We start from the raw sequence: 16,742 nt of genomic DNA on the forward strand, positions 1-16,742 counted from the left end.
TCAACAAGCACATTTGCTACAGCTCTCCATATAAATGATGAATCAGAACATTTTTACTGAATATTTGACTGCAGTGCAGCATTGAATGTGGCATTTGAATGTAAATGTGCATAATAATTTAATATTTTGATCAATAGTATAGCAATAAAGAAGGACATTTTTTCCATCAGAATACTGCCTTTATAACATTAATAAGATGATAGAAATGTAGGATGGAGGTTTAGATCAATTAATCTTGTAGCTGTTAAGAGTTTGTCAGCTTCACAGTCACTCAATAGTGGACAAGAACAATTTTTACGAATACAGAAATACAGCAACATTGGGCCTTGGCATTTGCTTCTGTTAAAAATTCTAAATTTGAGAAGTTTGATGTATTGATCTGCATCATGACATTCAGTCTGAAACAAAAACATTATTGAGTTCCCTCTTGGGTGTAATTCCTAAACATTTTCTTTTGTTCCATTAAGGTACAGACCCATCAAACTCTCATCTCTGTTTATAGTCAATGGAGCAAGATTTTGTTTTCTTGTCTAATACAATCACAGGAATTAACATGGAAAGAAAAGGAGATAGATGTCCTTGTGCTTTCTATTTTGTTTTTGGTTAAGTTTTCAACTAGAATACTCACATTTACAGTACCAATGTCTGACAACACCAATCAACTCTGCTACTAAGAAAACTATAAAAGAAAGAAATAGACAGCAAATACAGAACTAGACAGATTTAAATTGAAATCCAAATGAAAGCTGAAAAAGAGTTTGATAATAATTCCACATAAAATTTTGAATAGTACATTTTGCTAGAAAGTGTGACAATCCTTTAGATAGATTTTAAAAACATTTGATCAACTTTAGCAAAAAAAGTCAATGTGATTGATACTTCTGCTTTGTTGTGAGAATAAGTTTGTTTAGTAACTTATCATATTTACAACAGTTTTAAATAAGCCTTCCAAGTTATACATAAAACAGACATGAATATAGCATGATACAGGGAGAAAGGGAGGACTGCAGGTGCTGGAGATCAGAGTCAAAAAGTGCAGCGCTGGAAAAGCACAGCCAGTATTTACCACTTTAAGCTGAAACTGTGATCTTCCTGTCTTGTGATATTATGTGCAAGAGGAGTTGAGGCCAGATTGGGCCCAAACAGCAAATTATTTAATAAGTCCCTTGTAAGGCCAGAGGCACAAGAGTGCTCTCTTACTCTCCACAAAAAAAACTTAGGTGCCTGCTGATATGGATTATTGCCTCCACTCACCACCCTATGCAAATCATAAGGTCCCTCCCAAATATCTTCAGTGCATGAGTTCCATAGAGGGCATCTTTATTCTCCTAACATAGCTTCCTGCATGGTCTTTTGCTTCTGCCCATTGGCCAATTGACACTACTCAGAGTTTTGGTGGCCATCTTAAGACATGCGGGCAGTGGTCAGGATTTACAATAATTCAGGCATTACATTGCTCAGGTCAGAACAGTTTTCTACTGGCTTCAGCCTCCATCTGACTGATTTCTGGCTCCAAGTTAAAATCAGGGCTTACCTACCTGACTTAAAAATGTCATTGTCCTGTAGTGAGAGGAATGTTTGAACACAACTCAAATCCTTTAGTTTTAAGTAAGTATAGGAAGAATTGAGGTGATGATGATGACAGAGGAGCAAGGCTGTGAGCGGGCTCCTGAGCTCAGGGCTTGAACACTCCTGTCTGCTTTCTTTCTTTTGTTTAGTTTTAACTTCTGCTCTTTTTCTTTTATTTTCTCTTGTTTTTCTTTTCTTTAAAGCCTTTTGTGGTGGGTTAATTGGCACAGCAGTGAGAGAGGACTGTGCGTGGAATGGTGGTAGTGTCCCAGTGGTCTGAGGTGGGAGTGGCTGCAAATGAGGCTCCTCCTGGTGACTGGAGGTGGTAGTAAGGATGCCCTCCTGGTATTCAGGGCTGGCGGTTGTGGCAACTGTGGCAAAGCTCTTCCAGTGATCAGAAGCAGCGACAGGAAAAGGATTCTCCTCCCAGCAAACGCTGTGAGTCTCGCAGGCTGACCAAGGCTTCAGGTGTGGATAGGCCCAGTCGTCTGCATCAGTGGTTCCAAACACATTTATGGAAAAAGTCTGAGACTTTGAGATCTGGATGTTTTTCTAATGTTTTGATTTTCTTTTATTTTTGCTGGTTTTTTTCTGAGATTTTGGTTTCGTGATCAAGATGATGCCGAAGAATGGTGACTGTCCATTTTTCATCTAATTGAGTACTTGAGTACATGTGACAATAAAATCTAATTCTAACTCAACTGGTTGTGGTGTTCAGACAATGTATGGCTCAGGAATAGGTGCAGCTACACAGGTTTCTAAACATGAAGGAGGAGAAAGTGAGGACTGCAGATGCTGGAGATCAGAGTCGAGAGTGTGGTGCTGGAAAAGCACAGCAGGTCAGGCAGCATCTGAGGAGTAGGAGAATCACCGTTTCGGGCAAAAGCCATTCATCAGGAATGAGGCTTGTGAGCCGGGGTGCTGAGAGATAAATGGGAGGGGGATGGGGCTGGCAGAAAGGAAGTTGAGAATGTAATAGGTAGCTGAAGGTGGGAGAGGTGAGAGGTCGGAGAGGAGGGTGGAGCGGATAGGTGAGAAAGACGATGGACAGGTCAAGAGGGCGATGCTGAGTTGGAGGCTTGGGACTGGGATAAGGTGGCGGGGGGGAGAGAGGAAATGAGGAAACTGGTGAAATCCACATTAATCCCATTTGTAAACATGTCAAATAGAGTTTAAAAATGTTGAACACAATTTCAGGAGAGTAAGGAGCATTGTTAGTTTGCTGACTTTCAACAACTCTGCTGCTCATCTCACTTCATTCAGCAATATGTAGCATTGAATTGAGACGTTTCTGCATTAACAAGTGTTGTAATATAATGAATGAGCCAACATCAATTATATCCAGGAAGTACTCATTTGATCACATCTGCTGTAACCAATAATTAATGGTTGTGATTAAACCAGATGAAACCAGATTAATGCGTCATCCAAAAATACTTTAAACTGCACAAAATCCAGTTCTTTCATGTAACATAAAAAATAATATGAATTCCTATAAATCAGACACAGTTTCTCAAACAGAAGAGGGAAAAAGCGAGGAGACCTGTTATCCTAGGCGTCTGTCCTTTAATATTGCTGCAAAATTTCTTGCCAAGAGTGAGACCAATCTGGGGATCCAACACAGAGATAGAAATAATGAAGCAGGGGTTAGGCCTCCTGTTCTTAGTGTTCATTAAAGTATCTCATTCCTCTTCCAATTGAATGTACAAAACAAAAAGAGTTGGAGGGAGCAGATCATGCTAAAGAGTCAATGGAGATCATTGACTCAGTTCCAAGAAGAAAAAAGTGAAATCGAGATTTGTCTGAATTCCACCTTCAAGCCTGAAGCTTCTTACTGCAGCTCAGTCTTGAGGTAGGACTTTCTTGCAGCCATAAATTTGGACCCCACACAGTTTTCAATTTATTTGTACATTTTCACTCCTTTCGAACAATCCTGTTTTAGATTTGTCGATCAAAATAGGCAATTCTCCCTTATATGATCAAACCTTTTGATCATGATCAGCAAAGCATAAAAACCAACCACTTAGTCCACCAAATCTGACAAACCACCTTGGCTTTCTCACAGCACATTATAATGCCAGGGCCAGATATAGCTGTACAGAGAGAGGTTGTCAACTAGATGAAAAATTTGACCTCTTATGTATTACTGATATTTCACTGTATTTCTTAAGACAAGAATTGTTTTCAATAATGAAATAAGACACTGGTTTATGGTAGATTATGTTCTGTAAAAGAGCCTTGCATCTTTTAAGAGAGTTCATTAAAAGATGCAGATAAATAGCGAGAATAGGTGAAGGTTGACTTGGAGTTCACAAAGTGGATAAGAAGGATTTTTTGAAGATGCCGGTGTTGGACTGGGGTGTACAAAGTTAAAAATCACACAATACCAGGTTATAGTCCAACAGGTTTAATTGGAAGCACTAGCTTTCGGAGCACCACTCCTTCGTCAGGTGGTACTCCACAACCACCTGATGAAGGAGCAGTGCTCTGAAAGCTAGTGCTTCCAATTAAACCTGTTGGACTATAACCTGGTGTTGTGTGATTTTTAAAGAAGGATTTTGTTTATTTATAGGAAAGATTTGCTCAAGTTAAAAAAAAATGGAATATTCAGTTGATTAGTCAGAATTTCTCAATGGAATAAGCAAGTTAATATTTCAGGTAAGGGCCTTTCTACAAACCAGTCTGCAAATGAAATCACATGGGTTGGCAAATTAGCAAGGCAAAAGCAATAAGTACCAAACTTTGCACTTTGTGGAGAAACTAGCAGAATCTATGTAATGAGTAAAATGGAGAGCGAGAAAACCAAGATATGAGGAAAATACTGAACTACAAATGAGTCAAATGATAAAGTCTGTATGCCAACCACACATATCAAATGAAAGTGGTCACCATTATTTCCTTTACCTATAACATTTTCTCAGTAGAAGTAGTGAACATTTTCATCTTTATTTCCAGGTAAAAACAATGACTGCAGATGCTGGAAACCTGATTCTGGAGTAGAGTGATGCTGGAAAAGCACAGCAGTTCAGGCAACATCCAAGGAACAGTAAAATCGACATTTCAGGCAAAAGCCCTTCATCAGGTCATTTCCTTGTTAGTATAGTGGTTAGTATCCCCGCCTATCATGCAGGAGACTGGGGTTCAATTCCCCGACGAGGAGGTTGCTACTTGGATTTATATTCTGGTGCACTTTTGTCATTTCATCTTTATTTCCAGGCCGTCAAGTCTAATGTTTCCTCATGCAACTTCACAGCAACAAATCAACTCCACAGGTGGAGCATTCCTTGTAAGATTCTGCCAATTTTAACTAGAGTATGATTAAAAGAAAATAGTCGTTGACATGAAAAGCTACACTGAACAGAGGCACTCGGTGAAGTTTGATCCTCAAAGTGAAGATTTGAAGTATTTTGCTCATATACAAAAGACTTCACTTCAGGTAAAAAGCAGAAATGATTCAGTCTAATGCCAGATGCTTTCTAGCAAACAAATATACTGCCTTATCAGACCAGTCAGTAGTCTTGGTTTCTTCATTACATATCTAATTACAGTGTAAGCAAAGATCTCTCTCGATATTGCACTTGTAGCACATATATCAACGCATCTTCAAATACATCATTCACACTCACAATTTGAGAGTTTTTTTTAAGAGCGTTGCTTTTCTTTTCGTAGATTGTCTATAAACTTGGATTCAAATTAACTAGCGCCTTTTCCAAAGGGTAGGAAGAAAATGTAACTCCCCTCCCATCATGTGTCATTAGCACAACATGTGGCACAAGCTCCATTTAAACATGCACAAAAACAGCTGCTGTCTCAGAACCTCAAAGAACCTCTCAGAACCTCACTGGCTGTAGTTCAGGATTTTCATGGGCACCACTGCGGTGACAGGAAGAGACAAAGATCCTTTCATGTGGTGCCTAAAGCATCTATATTTCCTTAGTGTTGCAATAATCACCCTCACATGGATGTCATGCAGCCCTGGACTAGATTCAAACTCAGCAACAATTTTATACTGACCCTACTTCTAGAACTAACTCCAATGTGAAGAATCATTTACTGAGTTTTTTTTTAAACATGTGGAAAGAGTTACGATAGGGTATCAGCAAACAAGGGAATCGACAGATCAGAACGCAGCTCTCACAATATCCTTCTTTTTGCAAACTGTGGCAGTGTTGCACTGAAAGTACAAACGTTTCACAATATTTCAGCCCATTTTCAGTTTCAAAGGCCTACTAAGTGTCGAAGGTCTATTGTTGTAGACTAGATTCAAGTGAAACCATAAACATGCCAATTGAATAACGCTCACATCAAATATGAATGAAGCAGAGTGGAGGAAGAGGACACCACTGTCTCTGATCAACAGTTAAGACTATAAAGTTCTCACTCATCATACTTATTTGGCATTACCATGAAAAGCTGGGGAATATGCAAGATTAAGCTTTCATAATATATTTATTTATAATGTATAGATATCACCCATTAAGTCCAGTTTTGGTTTATTTGTTGCAGAATAAAACATTGCTCTGAGTTGTTTTTAACATGATCATATGCACGTCAACTATTTGTGTAATTTAAAATCTAGTTGGAATATCTAGTTAGAGTGGAAATGATTCCCACTTCTCTTTCCTTTCCTGCTGAAAGCAGTAACTCTCATAAGACATTGGTAACTTTCCACCCGTTTGAACCTAAATATTTGGTTAATACACCATCCAACCTTGAGATGAATCATAGATATATTTAGTCATGTCCTACTTAACCTGAATCTATGCAAATGTTTCTAAAAGATGTCAGCTTGTTCATTTATTGTGGTTAACATCTCATTAGGTATTCACGTGCCCAATCTCTCACATGGGTTACATGAAGTGAAAAAATCCTGTTTATTCTCCCCACCGTTACCCAAAGCCTAACTATACCAATTAATATCCGAGAGAGGTAATTTGGAAGTCAATGGAGAGAGTTAATACAGAAGTATGTTGGCAACTGCACTTGGATTTTGTAAAACATGTCTGATTTTACGTGTCAGCTTCACTCTTTAAGTAGTGCCTAAATCTAAGTCAGAAGATTATGGGTTCAAGCCTCATTTCAGAACTTGAATTCATAGTTGAAAGTAGTTGTACCAAATGTTCTGCCCATGGATCCTTGATCCTTGGCTATCTGACCCACAATGCCCAGACAATCCAGCTGCATTTTGCCAATTTTGATGTAGCCTGGACGTTTGGAACGTAAGATTATTGTTCTTAGCACAGTTGTATCATTGCTGAGTAAATCCCAAATTTGAACATCAATGACCTGTCATGACCCAAAATTAAAGAGAGATAAATGAGCATGGCCATAAACTTAATTGTTGACCTTTTGGCTTGATGGCTTATGTCAAAGCATTCTGCAGAAAGTGTAAAAGTTGGGTCCTATTAATGTTGGCCAATGCAATATTAAAGAAATACAGGTTTATCTGAAATCATACATGTAATATTAAGTTGACTACCTTACTGTAGTCAACTTAGGAGGAAGAAAAGGATTTGAAACACCATTTGAAAGGTAAGCAACTTATCCCCGCCTTCAATCAACACCCCAAAACCCAATTAACTAGTCATGTACTTCATTTTGAGATTTTGCTTCATGAAAAATGTTCTGCTTGAATAACAGCAATATATTTCCAACTAATTCACTGGAGCATTTGAAAGGGGTGGTAGTAATGAGTGTTTATATGGAATCCATCTCATAACCAAGTGTAGCCATGTTCATGATAACTTACCCCCTTGAAATTCCAGCCACTGACTGCAGAAAGTAGGGAGGAGGTGCTACCTTGCTGTAAGGTAGGCCTGGGAAACAAAAGTGATAAAAACAGAGCAGTTAATGTCAGAATTGTTTCCAATCACCAGATAATAGATTTAAAGTTTACAAATAATCCATCAATCAGCATGAATTCTGAAGGGTCCGTAGACCCAACATGAGTTTTTCCAGCAATTTCTGTTTTTGCTTCTACATTTCCAGATCAGTTAGGAGTGGGACACTCAATGACCAAATAAAAATAACTTATGTTCACCATTATTTCTTCTTATATTTGGTACTATATGTGATCATTTTCAATTCCACCTGCCATTGGTCCATATTCAGATGCAGCAAGACCTGGACAACCTGCAGGCTTGGATTGACATGTGGTAAGTAAGACTGGGGCTCAAATGCCATACAACAACATTCCTCAACAAGTAGCTTTGACAAATAGGGTTAAGGGGAATTCAAAGGGTCAACAGGGTAACTAGGGAGAGAATAGGGCCCCTTAAAGATCAGCAAGGCTGCATCTGTATGAAACTGCAGGAGATGGAGTAAGATACTAAACGAGTATTTTGCCTCAGGTGTTTACCATGGAGAAGGATATGGACAATATAGAATATGGGGAAATCAATAACAACACCTTGAAAAATGTCCATATTACAGAGAAAGAAGTGCTGGATGTCTCAACATGCATAAAGGTGGATAAATCCTCGGGACCTGATCAGGTGCACACTAAAACTCTATTGAAAGCTAGGGAAGTGATTGCTGGGCCCCCATGCTGACATACTTGTCTCATCAATAGTCATAGGTGACATGTTGGAGGTTGGCTAATGTGGTGCCACTATTTAAGAAAGGTGATAATAAAAAGCCAGGGAATTATAGACCAGTGAGCCTGACATTGGTGGGAATCCTGACAGATAGGATTTACATATATTTGAAAAGGCAAGGATTGACTGGGGATAGTCAACATGGATTTGTGCATGGGAAATCGTGTCTCACTAAGTTGATTGAGTTTTTTGAAGAAATATGGAAAAGGATTGATGAGGGCAGAGCAGTAGACATGATCTATATAGACTTCAGAATGGTGTTCAACAAGGTTCCTCATGGTAGACTGGTTAGCAAGATTAGAGCTCATGGAATACAGAAATAACTATCCATTTGAATACAGAACAGGCTCTAAGGTAAAAGAAAGAGGTTGGTGGTGGAGAGTTGCTTTTCAGACTGGAGACCTATGACCAGTGGTGTGCCACAAGGATTGTGCTGGGTCCACTGCTTTTTGTCATTTATATAAATGATTTGGATGTGAACATAGGAGGTATAGTTAGTAAGTTTGCAGACAGACACCAAAATTGGACAGTGGAAAAGGTTACCTCAAAGTATAGTGGGATCTTGATCAGATGGGCCATGGGGTGGAAAAGTGGCAGATGGAGTTTAATTTAGGTAAGAGTAAGTTGCTGCATTTTGGAAAGGCAACTCAGGACAGGACACATATATACTTAATGGTAAGGTCCTGCAGACTGTTGCTGAACAAAGAGACTTTGGAGTGCAAGTTCATTGTTTCTTGAATGTGGAGTGACAGGTAGATAAGATAGTGAAGAAGGCGGTTGGTAAGCTTGCCTTTATTGGTCAGTGAATTGAATATAGGAGTTGGGAGGTCATGTTGTGGCATGGTTTGGCCACTTTTCGTATACTGCATGCAATTCTGGTCTCCCTGCTTTAGGAAAGATTTTGTGAAATTTGGAAGAATTCAGAAAAGATTTACCAAGGATGTTGCCAGGGTTGGAGGGCTTGTGCTCTAAGGACTGACTGAAAAGGCTGAAGCCATTTTCCCTGGAGCATCAGAGGCTGAAATGTAACCTTACAGAGGATTATAAAATCCTGTGGGGCATGGATAGGGTGAATCTCAAAGGTCTTTTCCTTGGAGTGGGGAAATCCAAAAATAGAGGGCATAGGTTTAAGGTGAGAGGAGAAAAAAATTAAAAGGGTCCTAAGGGACAACTTTTTCATGCACAAGGTGATGCATGTCTGGAATGAACTGCCAGAGGAAATGGTGGAGGTTGGTCCAATAACAATATTTAAAAGGCATCCGGATGGGTATATGAATAGAGAGGGTTTAGAGGGATATTGGCCATATGCTGGCTATGGGGACTAAATTAATTTAGGATAGTTAGTCAGCATGGATGAGTTGTACCAAAAGATCCATTTCCATGCTGCACAACTTTGTGACTCTAAGTGGGAATTCAACCACCTCCCCTTGAAGTTCTATGCCAATTCATTTAGAGATTCTCTCATCATTGCCCCTAAAGTCAATGGACCAGCCATATAAATACTATAGCTGCAAAACCAGGTCAGAAGTTGGGAATTCTGTGGTCAAACAACTGACTCCTGTCTCCTAAAAGCCTTTCTACTATCAACAAATCTCAAGTAAAAGGTGTGATTAGATACTGCCCACTTACTATTGTGACTCCGATACTGATAAAGCATGATAGCATCTAAGACAAAGCAGCCTGGTTGAACACCAGTCCATGTCGGCCTGGTCCAAAGTCGCCACTGGGTCAGTATGACCCATCTAGACTCAACCATCCAGAGGAAGAGCCAGACCTTTTCTGGTCTATCACAGTAAGTGTCACCATCTTCCCTCTCTGCCACCTTACTCTAACTTGCTTATCTGTTCTTCTGCACCCATATCTCACCAAGGCTCATGATCTGCCACTCTCACATCACCTTTCCTCATTCACCCTTACCCATTCCAAGCCCCATACTGCTAAACCTGCGTGGCCCCTGTGCTGCTTACTCACTCACTCTACACACCTCATCATTTTTCATCCACCTACACTAGCACCATCATCTATGCCATCCACTTTCATTGCCCTCCATCTCTCCCCATATCATATTCCAAGAGAAAACAGCCTACATTAGTGCAGAAAGGGGCAAGTTGGATAATAGGATGCTGGAAAACTGGCTCCACATCCCCAAAGGGAGGGTCCTGGCAGTGACTGTGAGCTGTTGACTGACTGGGTTCAAGCCCTTATACTAATATTGGAGACTGTCTTCAACTTAATATGCCATGTCACCCTGACTGGAGGGTGTTTCTTTTGACTTAACTATCCATTAGACTTTGAGCCACATTTGGTTGAAGTACTTGCAATATGCTGACTGCATAGGCTGCTGGCACATGGTGCAGGTCAGAGGTTGACAGTAGCACAGTGCTGTACAGTAACACGTCTGCATCTTTGAACGAAGCTCCATGGACATGGAGTGCATGAAGCTGCTGTTCATGAAGTGTGCTCTGAGATACTCATGCCACGTGTCCAAGCTGGAGGTCCAGACCCGGATTCGCCAGCTCACTGTTCTGGCGTTCACATCAGGAATTCTCAGCATCTAGTTTCTATTCGGCAACTGTATATTAATGAGGCAAGACTAAATATTACTAACAATTGAGAATGAATGCTAATAGAATGCTAGCAACAACCTAGGTTTGCTGTTCAACAATTGGTTGGAAAATGGGACATTTTGTTCTCATTGTTGAAATGGTCCTTGCTCAACATCTTACCAGATTTCTCTAAACGTTTTGCCATGGGTCATATCATTTAAGATTTTGAATGAGAAGATCTTGCCCCAAGTGTTTGTCTCGTCTTAGCTCCATCAAATGTTAATTTGGCTAACAGTCTCATGGACTCTTCCCCATGAATTGCCCAAAAACCTAAACAGATCATGTAAATGGGTTTGAAGGATTACAAATCTCCACTGTATTTTAAATGTGAGCAGATAAATTAATTAAGTTCCTGACAACCTTTAATTTGTCATTTGGTTAAAACTTTGCTGCTTGGTGATATTGTTTGCTAGGATTCTTTCAAAACATTTGCTAATTTATGCAGACATCACCTTTTGTCCACTTAAAATGTGAGATGTGAATGAACAGGAAGGATTTTTAATATAATCAGGATTTTAATTGTTCCAAATTATTTGGACAGTAAGTTATTTACTGTAATGTCAAACCTTTGGTCACTGCTTTTTCACAATAAGTTAGGGCCCACTATATCATAATTCAGAGCCACGCCATTGAAGTGAGGGAAAGGAAACATAAACCAATATTTAACACTGAACTAACAACATAGTGAGCATTTAGCTGAACAATGTAATTTGTCAGATGTTGCTGTGTGCAAACTGGGTTCTATATTTCCCTATTTTCGCATTTCAAACACAGTTTATTTAATTGTGAAGCGCTTTGGGGTGTCCTGAGATCATGAACAGCAGCTTTATGCAAAGAATTTTGTTCTTTCTTCCTGATGCTTAACTTCACAGATACAGGGACATGCAGGCAGACTGAAGTGAAGCTTATTTTAAAGGAACACATTGGGAATTTGTCAAAATGTCCGAAATAATGAGTTAACTGAAAGAGACAGATTAATGGCTATTTTCACATATATAGATTTCAAGGAACTAATAGTTTGAGATCATTTATCAAAGTTTGAAAAACAATTTGCTTAAATTGGCATTATTCAGGAATATGAAAGTCAGACTTCCGCTAACATATAAAACACACTAACTTCGAATCATGTTCAGTGTTTAAATATACCAAGTAGAGACTACTACTGGCCAAAAACAGATTGACAGTACAACGAGCCTGAATATTTGTTAATTTTCGTGCTTGATATTGGTCTTTTTATAATTTTTTTTTAAAACTGAAAGTGCCTTGCACAAAAGCTGAAGTAGGACTAACGTTGATTTTCACTGACCCAGAGACGTCATTTGGTTGAAGGTAACATTTGGAAAAGAGGACTGTCAGAAAACAAATCCAGAAATGCTGTAAACACCAAAGCAGAAAAATCATCCTCATCTTCTTTTCATCCTTTTATGATTCCTATCTTCATTGCTAAACTCAGAACTTGTAAAAGTCCATATATATTAGAAATCTTCTGTCTACATGTACATGCCGTTGAAATTCTAGTTATCATTATATAATCATTGGCAGGCCCTTTCAGGATGACTATCTTCTACTCTCTGGGTGAGTCCACAGGCGACTGTACAATCCAATTTGGCTTCTACACTTGGGGCTGAAGATGGTCACAAGAAGGGTTGGGTGGCGTGTTGATGTTGCAGTGCACTGACTTCTGCCTTTGCCCAGATGGCAAGTCTCAAGGTGCTCAACACCTTCCTGGATGCCCTGCCTCCACTTTGGACGGTCTTCAGCCAGTGATTCCAAGGTGTCTGTAGGAAAGCTGCACTTTGCCAATGAGGCCTTGAGGGTATCACTGAAACGCTTCCTCTGTCAACCCAGGGCTCACCTGCCATTTTGAAGCTGGGAGTACAGCACCTGCTTGGGAAGTCTTGTGTTAGTTGTGCAGACAATATGCCCAGCCCATCGTAGCCGATCAAAGGTGGTCAGTCCATCGGCGCTGGGGATGTTGGCCTGGTCGAGAATGTTGGTGTTGGTGCATCTTTCTTCCCAGCGGACTCACAGGATCTTGATCAGCAGCTTTGGTGATACTGTTTCAGCACCTCGTGGTGCCTACTGTAGCAAGTCCACATGTCAGAGCCACATAGGAGAGTGGGAACTACCACAGATTGTGGTCCCAATCAATATCTACACTTATTAAAAGCTACATACAAAGACATTCAGAATAGAAATTCTGAATGTAAACAGTTGCCTGTCAATATGTAGTTGTAGACTCTGTATAGCATAGCAGATTTCTGAAGTCTCTTTTGTCCACTCTGTGCCATGTTTTCCATGAAGAACCAAAATTCTGTAATCAGCTTGCCATGAGGTATCTCAGAGACAACTTACCAGTTACATAAGCACCTCCACAGCATAATGCATGTTTGCAGACAAATTTCCAAATTGTCTATTTTGCTTTTCATAAGAAAAGCCCTTCATTCATTTCCTGACACCAACATTACTGCAGTGTACAGAATACCCATTATGAAAAATGTATTATTTAAATACTCTCAAAAATCTTAAGAAGTCTTCATCAACAACAAAAACCAAAGTTGCTGGAAAAACTCAGCAGGTCTGGCAGCATCCATGGAGAGAAATCCAAGTTAACTCGATTTCACTGGACCCAAAATGTTAATTATGATCTCTCTCCACAAATGCTGCCAGACCTGCTGAGTTTTTCCAGGAACTTCTTAAAATCAAAATCCAATTTAACTCGATTTCGCTGGACCCGAAATGTTAATTCTGATCTCTCTCTCTCTATGGATGCTACCAGACCTGCTGAGCTTTACCAGCATTTTCTGCTTTTGTTTCTGATTTACAGCATTCACAGCTCTTTTGGTTTTTAAGAAATCTTCATATCTGACTCCATAGTGGGTAACTGAGGATAGCAGTGATTGAGGAACTGCATTCAATCCTTAGTTTCTGGACATCTTGCAAGCAAATTGTCACAACACAAATAGACAAATGAAGATATAAATTCCTGAGATGATCAAAAGGGTAAAAAGTTATGCCGGGGATCAAAAGTTGAGCTTAGAGAATTAAAAACATTCGAAAATGTAAGGATCCCATCTTTACTACTTTTTAAAAATATTTGATGGTTTTTCCTTTCTCAAAGCAATATAACAGGAGATTATAAAATTCCTAATTTGCCTGGACCATGATAAAAAAATTAATAGATTTAAAGAAACGGTGAACTTGTTGGCATTGATAGAGATGACCTGAAATTAAACCATGTTACAAAGCTGTCCATGTCCAAGAGGCACTTATCAATCAGAAATGGCACATTGTAAATGTATGATAATCACTCAAGTGTCCAAGCAATTCACTTTTTTCCTTCAAGTCGATTTTAGGTACTCTCGGAAACTTTAAAGATGTAATTTACAAAGTGGCAAGTAATCTTATTTTGTGCCATATATTAGCGCAGCCATTGACAAATCTGTTTTGTTGCCAAGTCCCATTACAAGTGGGCATGTATAGAAAGAAGTGCATGCGATTCAGATGCTTTGCTTACTGCTTCATGTAAGCAGCTGCTCCTTTCAGAACTAGAACAATCTTGTTAAAAGATAAGTTGAATAATGATGACTTCTGGCAAGCAAAGGAATTTGACAGACCATATATGGTCATCACTCCCATTCTTTAGATAGCAGTAGGTGATTTTAAGGTGTGTGACTAATAATGTATCATCAGTGTGCTGCTTGTAAGGCAGTACTATATCATGTTCTAGAAGCGCCCACACTAAATGGGGAATTTGAATTGAATAAAGTGTTCCTTGCACTCCCATTGTGCTTTTAACGGCCTTCAACCCCCACACTGCATGTTGATTACATCCCCAATGCCTCTGCCCACCACACTCTCTACATCATTACATGCTGTACTGATAACATAGCAACACTGGCTGAACTATGTAGTGGAGAATCAAGGCTTCTAAAATTAATTACACAACACAAGCATCATTACTGTACATCAAAGCATTGATCCTTATTCCATTAATTAGTTGGAGCAAGCTTGCAGATCACCCTCCTCAATATATAATGCTAACTACAATGGAGAATGGGGTGTGGGGGGTGGTGGAGGAACAATAACAAAAGATAAAAAAAGGCTAATTTTAGAAAAAAATCCTTTATCGTTTTTCACTTATGTCCTACAGCAATAAAGCAACTTCCAGGTTATCATGGATAATATGTGGCAATCAAACTGAATGTTTAAAGTTTGTAATTTAGGAAACTCTGATGAGCATTGACAGTGTATATAAAAAAGGTACTTACTAAAGTAAAGATAACAATGAATGTTTATAGTTTTGTCAAATGCAATTTAAAGCTTTATATCAGCTCATGAAAACATTTGTTCATCAAAATGAATTTGTTTCTGTAACATTCTGCTTGGGACGTGATGAACCTTTTCATACTGTGACTGTTAATGAATGGTATCTTAAGAAAATGTCTCTTTTAACCCATAATTGAAAGGTCTATGGTTGATCAAAGAGCGTCAAGAAGATGTCTGAGATGCTATCATATATGCAGCAGCATCTGTGGAGAGAGAAATAGTTAATGTCTTGAATCCAAAACGCCTCTGCAGAAGTCAACTGTGGAATTGATCTTGTTGCTAGATTACCCTACACTGCAGCCTGTTGACAGAACTGTTAAATTGAAGTTGAAATGAGTCATATCTGAACCTGCCATTGCAAAGTAAATTTTTTCCATTCTTCCTACTAAGTGGGTATACATTTATTTTCATTACCAACATGTGGGATTCTGCAAATACAAAGTCAATTGCATAGCTGGAACACGGTTTCTTTTAAGCAATGGTGTGGAAGGGTGAAATTCAGTGCAAAAATGAATGTTTTCTGAATAATAATATGATCTGAGGTGAATGATATCATCATTTATGAAATAACATGAGGAATTTGAGGATGATCAATTTATATTAGAAAAGTCCAAGCGTTACAGGATGAAAATTCAAACAAATCAAATTATAAAACTGATTTCTAACTATATAACATTTATCACATTCACTCTAAACAAAATTATTCTTTACAAAAGTTGAGTGACCTACTTTCTGTACAGTGTTTCCGTTCTTTAGAGAAATGACTCCCAACCCCCATCCTCACCCCACCCCCATCCACCCTCCACTTAAATGAGTCTCATTAAACTTATGTTAAGGGCTAAAACCCTTAGTGGTGACTGGCTCAACAGTTATTCTCTCAGTCATATCATGAAATAACTTGTATCTATTTATTATTTTCCTTAGCCTTATATTGAACACATTCTCCTGCCTCAAACCTTTCTCGCCACTCAAGAGGAATCTTGGAACTAATGGACCATTAATCGAGGTGTACTGATGTGTGCAGGTGCACCGACACAAAGGACAATGTAATTAGGAAGTTGGCCTCAAGTGGCTGCCAGGATGAATTATGAGTAATTGTCAACTTTAAAAATATGATTTCTGATTTCTTCAATGTTTCAGTTTTACCAAATAATATTCACCCATGAAACAAAATAAGTCTGGCAAGACACAGCAGATATAAATTTTAAGCTTTGCTGTAGTGTAGCATTAGCATTGGATATTCTGTATGAGATAGGAAAACTGGCACGTCTATAACCAAGAGAAACCCACAACATCAGTCATAAAGTCTGTGGTGAGTCTCACAAGTTGCAATGAAATAAATAATCAGATCATCCTCTTAAGTGTTAGTCACTGAAACAAAAGTGGCCAGGACACATCTTTTCTTAGCAATTGAGAGAATTAATATGGAAACCTCCAGTGACTTAGTGTACTACCTCATCCAAAAAAGTGGCACCTCAAATGTGGAACTCCTCCAATCCTCCACTGAAGTTAAGCCTAAATTCTGCCCACAATGTAGTTTGCTTGGCTATAGCTCTCAGCATCATTTTGAAAACAAACAATTTACTCCAGGTACAGATCTGTCCCATTCAATCCAACTTACGGAATTCCTGACTGTAGAGGT

The 16,742-nt window shown here is 39.0% G+C and overlaps 1 protein-coding gene across 1 annotated transcript in view; it reads right to left on the bottom strand.

The window, feature by feature from the left end:
- The window catches only part of arhgef3 (Rho guanine nucleotide exchange factor (GEF) 3), a 328,180-nt gene that overhangs the window by 213,047 nt on the left and 98,391 nt on the right, over nt 1–16,742 (bottom strand). Inside the window, exon 3 of the mRNA XM_043708105.1 lies at nt 7,319–7,385. Coding sequence (XP_043564040.1) covers nt 7,319–7,385 — 67 coding nt within the window. The remainder of the gene's footprint in view (nt 1–7,318; nt 7,386–16,742) is intronic.

This window comes from Chiloscyllium plagiosum, chromosome 18 (genome assembly GCF_004010195.1).
Source record: "Chiloscyllium plagiosum isolate BGI_BamShark_2017 chromosome 18, ASM401019v2, whole genome shotgun sequence".
Lineage (NCBI taxonomy): Eukaryota > Metazoa > Chordata > Chondrichthyes > Orectolobiformes > Hemiscylliidae > Chiloscyllium > Chiloscyllium plagiosum.